This window comes from Bactrocera dorsalis, chromosome 1 (genome assembly GCF_023373825.1).
Source record: "Bactrocera dorsalis isolate Fly_Bdor chromosome 1, ASM2337382v1, whole genome shotgun sequence".
In the NCBI taxonomy this organism is placed as follows: Eukaryota; Metazoa; Arthropoda; class Insecta; order Diptera; family Tephritidae; genus Bactrocera; species Bactrocera dorsalis.
Window position 1 is genome coordinate 15011533 of NC_064303.1, and position 17137 is coordinate 15028669.

Below are 17137 nucleotides of genomic sequence, written 5' to 3' on the forward strand. Positions count from 1 at the left end.
AAATTTCACAAATAATTAATAAAAATTAAAAGTAATTAATAAAAATTAATGAAAATTAAAAAAATAATTAATAAAAATTAAAAAAGATTTTAATTTTCTGCTTAATAACAGCAGCGCGTTCCCTACTAAAAATAACAGCAGCAATTAAATACAAATAACAACAACAACTCTATAGTGCAAAAACACATCTAGTCAGTGCGCCTAATTTATTTTAATTAAAAATTAATTTTCTTCGATTTTTCCTCACAAAAAGTTTGAAAAGGCAGCATTACTGGCTGTTACACGACATTAGCGTACAACAACAATAGCAACAACAACTACAGCAGCAAATGCCACATATGTGTGTAGTATGTGGCATGTGAAAGCGTGCGAACACTTAAAGACTGATAAATGCAACACTTACTAAAACAACAACAACAAAAAATATATACTTAAAACCAACTAAAATTAATGCTAAAGCCTGCTGGAGCGCGTTGAAAATTCAGCAATTGAAGCAAAAGCGAGAAATGTAGCACAAAACTGCAGAACCTGTTCAACAAAGTATACGTAAATGCAACAACAATAATATAAAATACTATTTAAAAGTAAAAAAATCTACAAAAATTATTAAAAATTAATAATTATTATTACTAGTGTGAAAAAAACGAGATTTCTTCGAGTCAACAAACGCTAATTGTTTAAAAATAGTGCAAAAATATTTATGTAAAATATTTGAAAAAATTACAACAACACAAAAATTATTAAAAATAACTGTTTAAACGCCGTGACGTTTAGAAGACCAAAACAAAAGCAAAAACCACTTAAATGTAGTACACTAAAGCCCCTTTAAAAGTTACAAAACAAACAACCCAATGTATACGAATCCATGCAATTAATTAATTTAATTAAATACAAATATTAAAATATTTACTTATATAAAACAAAAACAAAAAATATTTAAGCTAATTAAAATCTATACCTACTGCAAGAACAAAGTTATTTTAATTACATTAAAGCAAAAACATAAATTAAAATACAAAAAACTACGAAAAAATTACAAATTTAAGTAGTTTATTTTACTTAAAACTTAAAAAAAAACACTAAAATTGCAAAGCCAAGCAACAACAAATAAATATTTATGCAAATAAATGCAAATTTACTACAAATATAAAAGCAACAAACTCGAAAGCAAAAGTGTATACGTTTCTAAAAATTACAAATAATTAAAAAAAAATTAAAAATAATTAAAAAAATTAAAAATAATTAAGCAAAAATTAAAAATAATTAAACAAAAAATTAAAAATAACAACAGAAAATTCAAAATTTCGAACAAAATTTAATAAAAAAATTAAAAATAACTAAAAAAATTCTACAACAAGGCCACAAAAATCCAAATTAAAGTATTTAAAGTTTAAAAAAAATTCCAAAAAATAACTTAGAAACAGTCAAACAACAAATTGGCGACATTGTTACCGCCTATAAGTGCATAAAAATCAAAAATATTGCAAGTCAATTGCAGTCTAAAATCCATAAAAAACACTTTCGTCTCAAAAACCCCTCCACGAAATTCTCCGCCACCAGCCAAATTGTTATATTTCGATTGTGAAATCAAAAAAAGTTTACACGAAAAATTAAGTCTAATTAAATAAACATTAAGTTAGCGCAGCCAAGTGTTTTGCCAACGAGAATTTGTCGCCAAAATACCGCCAAAATTCAGCAAAATATAAATATGTTGCACGAAGCGCTCATGCTTGAGATCTACCGGCAGGCGCTCAACGCTGGGTAAGTTCAATAAAAGCTATATACTCGTATAATGCTATATAAATGGAGCTAATATAAGTAGCGATAATATGAGTTATATACATAAGTATAATGAGAAGCAATAAGAATATAATGTGATATTAATTATAGATAGAACAGTAAATTGGAAGTGAATTTTTTTATTTCATTTATGTACATAACGAGACAATCAAGAATAACTTCTAGCGATTTATCGATGCCCCACAGAAGAGATACTTTGCTCGAGGAATAGCATTGAAAAAAAATTAAATTGACGAAAATCAGTTTTTGTAAAATTCGAATTATACTACATATATAATGAGATGCAGACAATTATACCCAGTGAATTACATGAGAGTTTTGAGTGATTTATATATATAAAGAACTGAAGAATAACTTCTAGTGACTTATCGTTGCTCCAAAGAAACATTTTTATTTAGCAAATTCGATTTTAAAGAGAAGTGGAAGGTTATTTTTAATATTTTAAAAAAATCTTCATTACTTCGATTCTGCAGCGCAGTTTTTAGTACTTTTTGTTCAGGAAAACTCGTTACTTTTGCTTGAGGAAGTCCAATTACTTATGAAAAACAAATTTTTGTTGACAATGGGAGTTTTTTGTATATTTTATTTATTAATTTAAATTTAGTTCTACGTAACTGGCATTTATACGGAATATATCTGGCAATTTATATGTTTATGGTCATATGATTAGGTTTACATTATCGGCATGGAACCGGAAATATATATAGTCTATCAACTGTTAACGAGACTCCAAAATGGGCGGATTTTCTCAAAATTATATGAGAACTGTAAAGAGACCTTAGAGTATGTCCAAGACTTATAGCAAACAGTTCCATAACTTTTAGTTTATATAGCTGAACTGAAATGCATAACACCTGTGGATTATACTCATATTTAGTGTCAGAAAATATTGAACTTAAGAATGAATACAATACATAGGTTGAATTCATTATAAAACAAAAATTTTGTATATTTTTTTCAAACATATATGTATATGGAGACTTGAGAATGAATTTCTATACAAAGGTTGAATTAAGAATAAAGTAACCGTTTCCAAAGTCAGTATAATTTTAAGCCGTTAGTATATCTAATTTAAATCTAAAAAAATTATTGCTGGTTTTGAGGAGAGTTCTTATGAATAGAGGCGATGAAAAAAATTAACACGGCTTGAAGCAACACACACCGTGGTACTGGAAGAAGTATGAACAAGATATTACACATAAATATGATGTGATATGTTTGAAAGCTAGATATGACCTCAGCCAATTCTCAAAGTTATTTCGTTCAGTTTAGAATTTTTAGTCCTTAATGTAATTGCTCAAACCCTAATTTGAAATAATCACTTAATAGAATATTAAAAGTGACAACTAAGAGACCTTTTAGGCTTATAGTCGTAAATACGAAATCAGTTTTGATTTTTGATTTAATATAGCTAACCTTTATAAGAACTTACCTTGTGCGCTTTCAAGTCAGAATACTGGATTATCAGGCTTTATAGTCTGTGATGATTTTCATAGCCTTCTAGTATTCATTTCGAAGCAGAAATTAATTTTTATTTTCGATTTAATATGGATAATCTTTATAACACTGATTTTCATAGTCATCTCCTATTGTTTTCGAAGCACTTTCGAATATATTGATATAGAGACACGGGTTCAGGTTGTTAGGCATCTGCTTAGGGTTAATCTATAAAGAAATATAAATATCAAAATAGGCTGCTAAATTTTATCATCACGTGTTGTCTTTTATTAATTACTATAAATCATTTGAAGTACTAGTATAGAAGATATTTTCTTCATATGAAGTACTAGTTAAGATAATACATTCATCTCAAGCAACAAACTGGAGTTTATGAAACTTTTAGGTGCTAAATCTTAAATATTACTTTAAAACTCTGATTTATATAAATACCATGCTTTGAAATTATATGCTGTAATACGTCTTAAACACCATATTTTGAATTAAGTCTGTTTCAGAAAAAAAATTTCAAACATTTTTGGGACTGGATGCCAAAAAGGACATAAAATAAAATGGTTTATAAACTCAAATTTGTTGCTTGAGGTGAATGTATTTTAGAATTAGAATTAGATATTGATGAAAGTACTGAAAAGTAAAAAAAAAAATTTTTACAACAATTTTATAGCGGAAAGTAAAAAACAATATTATTTTTTCAAGGAATTTTTGACAGTATATTTTATAAAAAAATTTTATAAGGCAAAAATACCAGCAACAACTATTATAAAGTAGTCTAGGCCTCCATCTAAACAATATATAACTGATATAATATATAAAACACCTCTTGAAAATCCCCAACTAAGTCTTTCCGCTTGAAAATGCAGCATAAAACACACCACTCACCACTTTTTGTCTAAATTTTCCACACTAAATCCACTTGTAAACATATATTTGTTATATAAAAACATAAATTTTTATAAAAACATAAACTTTTTCAAAAACATAAATTTTTATATAACATTACAATAAATTCAACGAAATTTGTAAATAAAACCGATTATGAGTGATATTACGGCCGCCAGTTGCGCTCTAAATCCTATGTACATACATTGTAGCGATTTGTGGCAACTACAAAATATAGTTTATTGTACGCACCAAGTAGCTAGCTGCTTTTAGTAAATCAATAAACCATATCTATACAAATTTTACATTACTAATTTTCTACCAAGAAATTGCAAACGGCGTGTTGGGGTGCCTCTGGCTTTGAGTTCATGCAAAACAAATCAACAAAAATGCATTTAAGTATATGCTATTTATCGGCATCTACATGTGCACATTACATTGCTATAATTAATTGGTCAAGTAGATTGCATACATGCTTGTATGTGTGTGTGTGTGTGTGTAACGCTTCTATGAACTTGAAGTAAAATAATAAATCTATTTGACTCGCCATTAATGGCATGACAATTTTTTTTTTGTTTTTTTTTCTAATAGGTGTACATATGTATGTATACGAGTATATAGAAGTAGGCTAAGAACAGGGTGACTAGAGTGAGCGAAAAACTATATACATATATGTAAAATAATTATGTGTAGTTATAAATTGAAGAGGGTATACTAAGTGTGCCACCATGGTTTGTAACACCCAAAATGAAGCGTAAAAGACCATATCAGAATAATACAATATACGGAAAATATATAATTGAATGGCGTGACGTGCTGAGTTGATTTAGCCCATGACCGTTTGCCTGTATATATGCGAAATAGTCCCCAGTTTTCGAGATATCGTTCTAAAATTCTGCACACGCGCTTCTTTCGCCAAGCAGCTGCCTATTTGTCGAAACCGCCGATTAAGCACCGGTATAGCATATAGCTACCATACAAACTGAACGATCAGAATAAAGTTTTTGTATGAGAAACTTTTTTATTTAATGAAATATCTTTATGAAATTTTTAGCAGATTAATTTTCAATGCAGTGCTATAATATTTGAAAAAATTTTGCAGATCGGACTACCATAGCATATAGCTGCCATATAAACTGAATGTACAAAATTAAGTTCTTGTATGAAAAACATTTTTATTTTGGGAGATATCTTAATGAAATTTGGTACTTATTATTATCCAAGACAAAATTTAAATATTTGAAGAAATTTTTTAAATCGGATTACTATATCATATAGCTGTCATACAAACTCAGCGTTGAAAAGTAGGTTTTTGTATGAAAAACTTTTTTATTTGAGAAGATATCTTAAAGAAATTCGGTACGAATTATTCTCCAAGCCAACGCTTAAATATTTGAAGAAAACTTTCAGATCGGACTACTATAGCATATAGCTGCCATATAAATTGAGCGATGGAAATGAAGTCTTTGTATGAGAAACTTTTTTATTTGAGAAGATATCTTAGTGAAATTTGGTACGAATTATTGTCCAAGCTAATGCTAAAACATTTGAAGAAATTTTTTAGATCGAACAAATATAGCCTATAGTAGCCATACAAACTGAGCGTTGAAAATTAAGTCTTTATATGAAAAACTTTTTTATTTGACAAGATATATTCACATAATTTGGCACGAATACTTGCTTATGACAATGCTACAAACACCCATACAAATTTTTTAGATCGAAGCACTATATTATATAGCTGCCATACAAACTGTGTAATCAAAATCAAGATGAAGATCTTTTTATATTTTTGAGGCCATAAAAATGCACCTGTGAAGGGTATTCTAACTTCGGGTCAAACGCAGTTAATATTCTTCTTGTTTTTGTAAATACATATTTACTTTTACGTATTTACTTATACATACATACATACATATATGCATTTATACACAATAACTCATATTAGCTCTGGCCAATACTTAATGTGCACTATAAATTATTACTATTTTCATTTTTTCGACATACAAACATACAAGCTTATATACGTATTTTTATACACATTTATACATATATATACTCATACATATTTACAATTTCTTAGTTATTTCATTTAGTCGCTCTCATTACATTGGCAACATGATTTGCGCGTAGATCATAATGTGTTGATAAATAATTGATTAGAAATAATGTCCAAGTGACAGTGAATATTTTATAGAGAAAATAGTTAACAAATCGAGGCATTGAGTGTTGAATAGACATGAAAATAGATGTGTCCGGTGGATGTCATAAATTAGCGGAGACAATCAAATCTGACGTAATGGCGTCCGAATACTGTGCTATTTAATTAAAAGTGCTGTAAGTCTCTGATATAAAGTCGGATGTGAAATGCTGCGAGTTAACAAACAAAAAAAAATTGAATATATGTGCTACTTATATATTTTTTAGAAATTAAAGAATTGTTATATTGCTTTACAATTGCGTGATTTTGTATGCTGACTTGTGTAGTATCATTAATTTTGTTTGTAAAGGAAATGAGTGATAAAGCGCGTGCTTTTTATGCCGCTCAAATAGGAAAATAGTTAAGTTTTTATTTTTGGTTTCTGAACTGATCTGTAAATTTTCACCTTTGATTGAGGCGTGTTGGGATAATCAAAGGTTTGTCAAGTACTAAGTGCTAAACTCAAAGTTTAATTAATAATCAAGTTTATTTAATCTTGTTTAAAATTATGGCATTTTTACTAGAATGTACACTTTTTTTAAAGACAAGGTCGAAGCGAAACAGTACTGTCGACAGAACAGAGAGTGTTATAAAAATATATTCTGTTTTTAATAGAATTCACATTAAGAATTTATTTTTCTAAGAATAGTGGTGTTCAATTGTATGAGATATATTTAAAAAAAAAAGTATATCTGAAGTTCTGACTGGCTTATGATAAATTTTAGAAAAAAGAAAATATTTCGTCACCTAAAAAGCAAAATAATGTAACTACACTTTTGAAAAGTTTACAGGCGAAGGAAACGATATAATGGAAAGCATTCATTCATTTGAGCATAGGTTATGAAATGGTTATGTATTGGCTATATATTAGTTATATTGGTTATAAATTAGTTATATTGGTTATATCTTATTTTATGCTACATACAAGCGAAGGAAACGATATAATGGAAAGCATTCATTTTAAAACACAATTTGAGTTTTGGTTATAAAATGGTTATGTATTGGTTATATATTAGTTATATATTGATTATATAGTAGTTACATCTTATTTTATGCTACATACAGGCGAAGGAAACTATATAATACAAAGCATTCATTTTAAAACACAATTTGAGTTTTGGTTATAAAATGGTTATGTATTGGTTATATATTAGTTATATGTATATTGGTTATATAGTGGTCATGTCAGATAGCGGAAGCTGAAAATTTTATGCTACATAATATGCATATGTAAATGAAACCATTAATTTTGGAAAAAAATTGAGTTTTGGTTATAAAATGGTTATATATTGGTTACAAAATGGTTATGTACTGGTTACATATTGGTTAAGTCTGACCGCTGAAGCTAAAAATTGTATGTAATATTTTATAGTGAATCCTAAGCAACATAACACTCTTTTTCGATTTTTTGATGATATGTTGTTTTGCATTTGAGGTGATATACCTTGAAAATCTAAGTTTGTCATCAAGTTTGTAGCACCCAAGAGGAAACGTCGGAGACTCTATGCTTATATATTATCTAAAGTTTATATATTATATAAACATATAATGTGACGAACCGTCTCAACTTTTTATTTTAGAAGAGTGTGGCGTAGTTCAAAACACAATCTAGAACAGCAACAGACTGTCTTTTTTTTGCTTTCGGTCGTTCTGTATAACAGTTAAAACATTAGAAAAGCTCTGCTAGCTACATTATATCTACAATTTATTATAATATGCACTTTAACTTGTTAACTAACAGCTTTTCGTTACTTTGTATTAATACTATTTATAAACTTAATACTTAAACTTATAATGAACACGTTTTTTTTTTGATTATTATTATTATATATACATTTTTTCGAAGATTTAGTTTTGTTGGCTTGCCGCGTCGCATTCTGCCACGCCCCATTTTGAGTGACGCATATTATATTTTACATACTTCTTTATTGAAGTTATAGTAGAATTTTTCTTCATACTTTTTCAAAATCACTGCTACTGTTTCGGAGCCCATAAATAAGTTTTGAAACCATATAAATACATTTTCGGAGCTTTGTTTAACCTTTTTTCTCTCTTTTCTTTGGTTTTCAATACTTGTATAGCAAAAATGAGCACCTGGTGAGTGGAAAAAGCTCAAGAATTTCATCAAATTTATGGAGTTCCTGAATAAGTCTTGTTTCAGAGTCGCATGGGAGCACAGCCAGCCTAATTGGTGATGGCTTAAGTGCAACATTTGGGGTCAGGCGTTCTTGTGAAGGTGAAATATTTCTCCTTTAGAGGCTTGCTTGCTCAAAGCGTTCAAAAATATGAAACTCATTCATAGAAAGTTTTTCATAGCAGGGTTGCTTTTGAGATCTCTGTTCTAACAACCAATTCTTTGTAATATCTATTGTCTAAAAAGATATATTTCTGTATATTTTCAGCTGTTCCATAACTTCTGAAATATTGCGTATTGAATTACCCAAGAAGTTTGTATCAAGCAAAGGAGCTTCTATAAAGTATATACTGTATGAATGATCAGGCAAATGATGACTTCCGAGTCGTTTTCGCCTTGTCTATCTAACCATCATCTGTATATGCGTGAACTAGTCTCACAGTTTTTGAGGTATCGCTTCGAAATTTTGCACACGTTCTGTTCTCTACAAGAAGCTGCTCATTTGTTGGAATCGTCAATATCGGATGACTATAGCATATAGCTGCCATACAAACTGAACAATCAGAATCAAGTCCTTGTATGGAAAACTTTTTACTTTATGAGTTATATTCATGAAATTTGGAACAGATCCATTTCTTAGCCAACGCTTAAATATTTGAGGAAATTTTCTAGATCGGACTACTATATCTTATGGCCGCCTTACAAATTGAACGTACCAAATTAAGTTATTTGATAAGATATCTTCATGAAATTTGGTAAATAATAATTTTAAAATCAATGCTTAAATATTTGAAAAAAATTTGCAGATCAGACTACTATAGCATGTAGCTGCCATACAAACTGATCGATAAAAATCAAGTCCTTGTACGGAAAACTTTTTTATTTCACAAAATATCTTAACGAAATTTCACTCAGTTTACTTCTCAAGCCAATGTTATAATCTCCGAATATATTGCTCAGATCGGACCACTATATCATATAGCTGTCATACAAACTGACCGCTAAAAATCAGGTGCTTGTATCGAAAACTTATTTATTTGACTCGCTGTCTTCACAAAATTCGACAAAAATTATTGGCCAAGCCCACGCTCCAAACTCCAAGCAAATTATTCAGATCTGCTCCCTATAGCATATATTAACAGTGAAAGTATTATTTATTAATTACCCAGTTTTCTTCATTATAAATCTTCCCGCATACGCTACTACCGATTTTATCTAAATAGTTAATATCCATTTTATTAAAAGGCATTGAAAGATAAGCAGCATAAATTACAACAAAAACTCGATTAATACATTTGCTTTATTTATCAGCAACAATAAAAATCCGCAGCACATGTATACCTACATACATACCTACCACAACTTTGTATGCCTTTTCGTCTTCCTCACATCAATTCTATGCTCACGCAGCGCTTTTTTTCTTACTCATAATTTATGCACAAAACATTTAAATAGCGAGAAAACACCAGCTGTGGCGCGTACATTTGCACAATGCGCTGCCTGACGCCGCTCGAATTCATCGATTTGAGCGTGTACAAATTGACATATGCATGGATGTGTGTGAGTGTGTGTGTTTGCATGTGAAATTTATGCCACCAGAATGAATGAAGCTGGATAATTATTTGAGCGAGTGAAAGATATTTGAGACACATAGCGCAATCCAAGCGAACGAATGGCTGACTGGTCGGCTAGCGGGCTTGACAAGCGAGAGGGTAGGGGGTTGGCGTTGAAAGGCGGAGTGAAATCCACAGACGGCGCTGGCTGTAAATAACGAAGCCATTCTTCAACGCCAAACGAATCAAGGCAATCAGCTCGATGTTTGTGGCATATATTATGCATATATACATCTATATGTATGTATATATTAATATACATGTATTACAGTTAGTTGGCTGTTTTATGTGCACTAGTTGTTTGTATATTTGTATGTGTGTGTTATCTTTAATATGTAACTTGTGGCTTAAAACAAAACCAAGCTGAATGCAATTCTTTTGTTGAGAGCAGAGACGCGGCTTTTGTAGTGTCTTTGAAGACAGTATTTTGAAAGCGATTGAAACAAATATTATTTATTATATTCCATATATTTATATAATTATATGTTTGTATAAATATGTATGTATGAATATATGTATGCGATTTTTTTGAATGAAAGCTTTTTGCTTTGACATTCAATTACTTACATAAATAAATATACATAAATAAAAAAATAATAAATATGACTAAAAAAACAAAAATATATGAACACACACACACACATATGCCGACACACTTCTATTATTATTTTCATGCATTTTTGTTGGCGCGTAAACACCGTCCCCATACTTGACGTCCCTTCAACCAATACAAATGTTGGCTTAAGCGCAGTCATCACATATGATTTGATTTGTGGCATTTTGATTTGTTTGCTCGTGAAAGCGCGAAATGCTGACAGTCGGTTAATAAATTTCAATAAAACACTGTTGAAATCAACTAAATTGATTTCGTCGAGCGTATCAACGCAATGAACGATTACAACAGATTTAAACAGCCAGCTAATAAACTCAGATTGGTTATGCGATAAGGTGGACTTAACATATATATTTGTACTCGTGGATATAAATATGTTTGTGTGTAAGTTTTTATGTATATATATGTATATAAATACATATGTATGTATATATTAGTGTGATCATTAATAACGCCTTCGTGGTCTCATTTTTGTATATGTAAGCACAGATTTTTGTTGAAATGCGTTAATAAATGAGTGATTAGTCAGTTTAGTCCAGTTTATATGACAGCTATATGGTGTGGTGATCCAATCTGAACAATATGTACGGAGGTTAAAGCACAGACTTGGAAAAATATCTATGCAAAATTTCGAGAAGATGTCTCGTGACAATAAAAAGTTTTCCTTACAAGGACTTGATTCTGATCGGTCGGTTTGTATGACAGCTATAAGTTATAGTATTCCGATCCACGAGTTATATTTGGATATTATAGAGTTACTTTAGATAGTAATATGTGCCAAATTTTATGAAGTTATCTTAAGAAATAAAAAAGTTTTCCATACAATGACTGGCTTTTGATCGGTCAGTTTGTATGGCAGCTATATGATATAGTGATCCGATCTAAACAGTATATTCGGTGGTTATGGCACTGGCTACGAGAATTATGTGTGCAAAATTTCATGAAGATATCCCGTGACATTAAAAAGTTTTCCATACAAGGACTTGATTTTGAACAGTCGATTTGTATGACAGCTATATGTTATAGCTTTTGGATCTGAAAAATACGTTTGAAGATTGTAGCCCTGCCTTTGAAAATTATCTATGCAAAATTTCGAGCATATATCTCTTGAACTTTAAAAGTTTTCCATACAAGGACTTGAGTTTTATCGAGCAGTTTGTATTGCAGCTATAAGCTATAGTAGTCCGATCTTTAAAAATATATTCTCAGTTTATAGAGTGGATCAGTTCCATAATCTGTACAAAATTTCGTAAATATATCTTTCCAAATAAATAAGTTCTCCATACAACGACTTAATTTTGATCGTTCAGTTTGTATGACAGCTATATGGTATAGTGATCCGATATCAGCGGTTTTGACGGATAAGTAGCACCTTGCAGAGAATAGGAGGTGTGCAAAATTTCAGCTGAATATCTTGAAATCTGAAGGCCTTGTACGCGCATATATAAACGAAGAAACGGAGCTGGCGGAACGAACTCAGCTCGTCACACTGATCATTGGTACCTATACTTTAGAGAGTCTTCGGCTTTTGCGTCTGGGAAACTTAACTTATCTATTGTAAATATCGTCGCAGAAAACTTATATATCTAAAAATTCCTACTCCTTTAATTAAGCACCAAATTTAAATCATTATGATATAAAAATATTTTGTGAAAAATTTTATTTTTTTCCAATTTAATTTAAACACAACATTTTTCATTTAAATCGCATTTGTCTAATTTCCATTATTTATTTCCCTTCTCCTTGCAGCGCCTTGCCGACAGCACGTCCACGTTCCACAGAGTCGGCCAACTCAAGCGAGCGTTGTCCCTCACACGATTCCAACTCCTCGGAGAATGGTCGCGATAGCCGCGAGAATGCCAGCGCTGCCGCTGCCAATGCTGCCGCGGCTGCAGCAGCTGCTGCAAGCGCCGGTATGCTGCCCTTGCCACCCTCCATGACTGCTACATTCCCAGCTGTACCTCAGAATCTGCCCGCACAGCCACCATCAATGGAGGCATATCTGCAAATGGTTGCGGCCGCCGCACAGCAATATGGCTTTCCATTGGGTGCCGCTGCCGGTCATCGTTTTCAGCTGCCATTACCAGCCGATGCGCCAGCACCATTCAAGCTGCCGCCACAGGCATCACCCACCGCTTCGAGCAACAATTCAGAGGCTTTAGACTTTCGCACAAATCTCTTTGGACGTGCCGCCTCTGCGGATCCGCCACCATCCGAGGAGGATGACGAGGATGAGGAAGCCAACGATGCTAATAATCCACTTGATCTATCGGTTGGTACGCGTAAGCGTTCGGCGGATGGTGATCATGAACCTGACTCCACTATCGGACAGATACAAGTTAAGAAAATTTTCAAAACCGATAGTCCACCATTGGTCGCACCACCACCGACGGTGCCCGCCGCACCGCTATTGCCCGCAGTCAATCCATATTTGGCAGCAGTTGCTGCAGCAAACATCTTTCGCACCGGACAGTTTCCGGATTGGAATGGCAAGAATGATTTAGTTGTGGATCCGTTAGAGAAAATGTCTGATATTGTAAAGGGACCGCGTAAAGAGAAGTCTTCGCGTTCGTCATCCAGCACACCAACAACACCGATTGCTGCTGTGCCTCCACCTACATCTTCCGCTTCCGTGAACACACAAAATTCCACAACACTGACTGCCTCCACCGAGGGCATGTCCAAGGCACGACACAACATCTGGCAATCGCATTGGCAAAATAAGGGTGTGGCCAGTTCGGTCTTCCGTTGCGTCTGGTGCAAGCAGAGTTTCTCCACGCTGGAAGCGCTTACCACGCACATGAAGGATAGCAAACACTGTGGTGTCAATGTGCCACCGTTCGGCAATTTACCCAACACCGATCGTCACCATCAGCCACCGCCACCACAGGCGAACAGCGGTCAGCAGCACTCGCACAATCTACGTAAGCCACCGAATAGTGGCGGCGGCTCGCAATCAAACTCGTCTTCCACACCCTCCGCAGCGGCCAAAAATGCGTTCCAATATCGCGGCGATCCGCCAACACCGCTGCCGCGTAAATTGGTGCGCGGTCAAAATGTATGGCTGGGTAAGGGTGTAGAGCAAGCCATGCAGATCTTGAAATGTATGCGTTGTGGCGAAAGTTTCCGTTCGCTGGGCGAGATGACCAAACACATGCAGGAGACACAGCATTACACGAATATTTTGTCACAAGAACAAACGATCTCAATGAAGTCCTCCGGTGGCGGCGATTCAAAGGATGGTCACAACAGTCTGAGCTCGGAGGAAAGTCGCACACTCAGCGCTGTGCTGACTTGTAAAGTATGCGATAAAGCGTTTAATTCATTGGGCGATCTCAGCAATCACATGGCCAAGAATAACCATTATGCCGAACCGTTGATGCAGTCCATGGCCGGCAGCGCTGGCAGTCGCAAGCGTCCGGCACCAAAAAAGCGCGAGAAGTCGCTACCCGTGCGTAAGTTGCTCGAAATGAAGGGCGCACAAAATGACGCAGCCGAAAGCATGGAGGCCAAGATGCAGCGCACCTACGAGAATGCCAAACGCATGCCACTCGAGGGCACCGGCATCGGACCGGGCAATGACAAATCAGATGCTGCGCTATTTGCCGAACGCATGCGCCAATACATCACGGGCGTTAAGGTGACCGACGATGAGGCTGCTAAGGCTGGCTTGAATGTAAGCGGTTTATTGAATAAAACTAAGTCACCGGATTTGGAGCCGAAAAATGGCGCTACAAAGTCGGCAGCCGGCTCTTCGTCAGTGCTGAGCGCCATTGAACAGATGTTCACGACCAGTTTTGATACGCCACCGCGTCATGCCAGCTTACCAGCCACAAGCCCATCAAATTCGTCGACTAAGAACACCTCACCCGTTGCCTCGAGCATACTTAAGCGACTGGGTATCGACGAGACTGTAGACTACAATAAGCCATTAATCGATACATCAGATCCATACTATCAGCATTACCGTTATACGAGCAGCGAACGCAGCGGCAGTGAGTGCAGCGCCGAAACGCATGTTGAGGCAAGAAAGATGGATGTGTCCACACCAGAGAAGCCACAATCCAACGAAATGCTGAGTTGCATGGAACCAAAATCAGCTGAAATCAAACGTGAGCACGACTCACACAAACCAAAGTCCGAGCATGGTGACGTCATGATGGAGCAAGCACCACAAATCAAAATGGAGATCAAGTCTGAGATTGAGGAGGAAGAGCGTGGCAATGAAAGCCCACAAAATGGCAGCGCCAACGACTCAGCTATGCAACATGTCGCCAATGGCGCTGATTTTTCAATTACCAACAACAACAATAATAATAATAACAACAAAGAGCGTAGTGTTACACCCACCAAATCGGTAGGTGCTATTAGCCCCGTAATGAATAAGGCGCTCGCACCGCGCAGCCCCACCGATAGTCATCGTTCCATTACACCAAAATCGCCAGCATCCAGTATTAAATCGTACGATGGTGAGAAGAAATATCCGAGCGATTCGTTGAATGCACTCTCCTCCATGTTCGACTCGCTCGGCAGTTCTAGTAATACCACAACACCGAATAGTCGTTCGCAGGCATCGGCAATGGCAGCGTCGTTAAGCAATAAAATCGATTCACCGGAAAATCTCACCACCTCAAATTCGCTTGCTGCTTTACGTCAATTTTGCATAAAAAAAGAGAAAACCGCTTAAATCTCAGCCTTTTGTTTTTCGTCTCGCGAGAGAGAAACAGATTTCAAAAATTTTTTGTTTGCCACCTGACGCCCTGGGTGTTGGGCTTTTTTGTGTACGAGTGGCGCGCTGCGGACGCGTCGTGTCCGAATGCTTTTTACAAGCCGCACTCCGCTATAAAAAGCTTTACGTGATGCGGAAGTCGGATAAAAATAAATCAAATAAAAAAATACTTAAAAAAACTAAAAAAAAAAAAATAAATAAATAAAAAAAATTCCAAAAAAATATCTGAGTGTGCGACTTTCCACAGCACTGCTTCAAACTACAAACGAAGAGTGGAATATGGTGAGATAACAAAGACTCCAAGAAGGTTCTATTCGATTCTTCAAAGTTTGACGGCTGTTTTGAGGAATGCGCCTACAATGCGAAGAAAACAAAACGAGTGCGAGAAATATAGACGGAGAGAGAAAGAAAGTTAGAGGGAGAGAGTGTGCGAAAAGTACGTAAATGAGTCCAACCGCGCATTATGGGCGGGCTCCTGTGTGGGCGAACGAAAACTTAGTTATGCTGTGATCGTCGGCTTTTTGTTGCGGCAGCTCGGGAGTACTCACCGTGTGTGCATGACGGAATGAGGGGTTTTCTCCCGACTACGGCAAGCTTGTACGGACAGTGAGCACACAGCAGCAGAGAGGAAGCAAACAATTTTACAACAAAAAAAAAATTATAAATAAAGACAATTATTGATTGTGTAGAATACAATATGAAACAATATTAACTTAATGACCGAGGCAAATGCAAAGACTAAGCAGTCCCGCCGACACAACACGAGGTGAGTTAAAGAAAAATATATTTTTAGAGAGTATATGTAAGGTTTTTATAGAATTTTGTTCTTTTTTTAAACAACTTTTTTTATGAAAGCTTTAAGTTCTCTAGAAAAAGTTTTAAAAATTTCCACAAACTTTTAAGCCCTATTTTCTCATAAAAAATATAAAGGCGAGCTGCAAAAGAATACTCGCTTAAAACAAGTCGCTAACTTACCTAAAAATAATGTATATCAATTGCTGTATTTAACGGTATATATTAGTTCCTTAAAACAAATACATTTAAGGACTCTCATAATCAGTTTGACTGCCGAGAGTTAAACTTATATTTATATACTCTTACTATAATTTAACCGAGTTGAGTGTTCTTTTGCTACTCACTTAGAAATAATCGGCTATAACTCAGTACTTTGCTTCCTAAACATATGTAGTTACATAGCGAACTCGTTCAGTTTCATAAAAGACAATATTTTTTTCTTATTTACAGTTAAAAACAGTTACGAGCCAGATTGAAATCGGAGAAAATATTGGGCCGATCGCTCTTTGTGGATTGTGTACGCGCGTCGATACCCTGATATTTCAAAATATTACTATTTACGGCCCAGGTGCTGGGAGGAACTATACTGAAGCGCAAGGAAGTTCGTAGTTACAGCTAGATCGCGCTGTTAGCAAGTTCGCGCTCTTGCAGGCGCTCAATTACCTAAAGAAACATGAAGTAATGCTACGGTACGAAAGAAGTTTGTCATAGATCAAGAAACAGGCAGCGCCGAACTTGCACCGACCGCAAGAAGAAGCACGCGCAAAAGATCACAGGATTGTTGCTCGCAAGACTTTTGTCTCAGAACAGACAGTGGCAGCGCCGAACTTTTACCGAAAACTATAAAAGAACAAAGGCACGCGAAAAAGCTCAGAGTGTTGTTGGTCGCGTAAGTTTCGTTTGAGATTAGAGGATA

At 34.6% G+C, this 17137-nt stretch overlaps 1 protein-coding gene across 1 annotated transcript; it reads left to right on the top strand.

The window, feature by feature from the left end:
• Positions 1-1274: 1274 nt before the first annotated feature.
• Positions 1275-16192, top strand: LOC105228484 (protein teashirt). Its single transcript, XM_049455033.1, has 2 exons — positions 1275-1761; positions 12447-16192. Exons 1-2 carry the CDS (start codon positions 1709-1711, stop codon positions 15382-15384), a joined length of 2991 nt encoding a protein of 996 aa, XP_049310990.1. The 5' UTR covers positions 1275-1708; the 3' UTR covers positions 15385-16192.
• Positions 16193-17137: the final 945 nt, after the last annotated feature.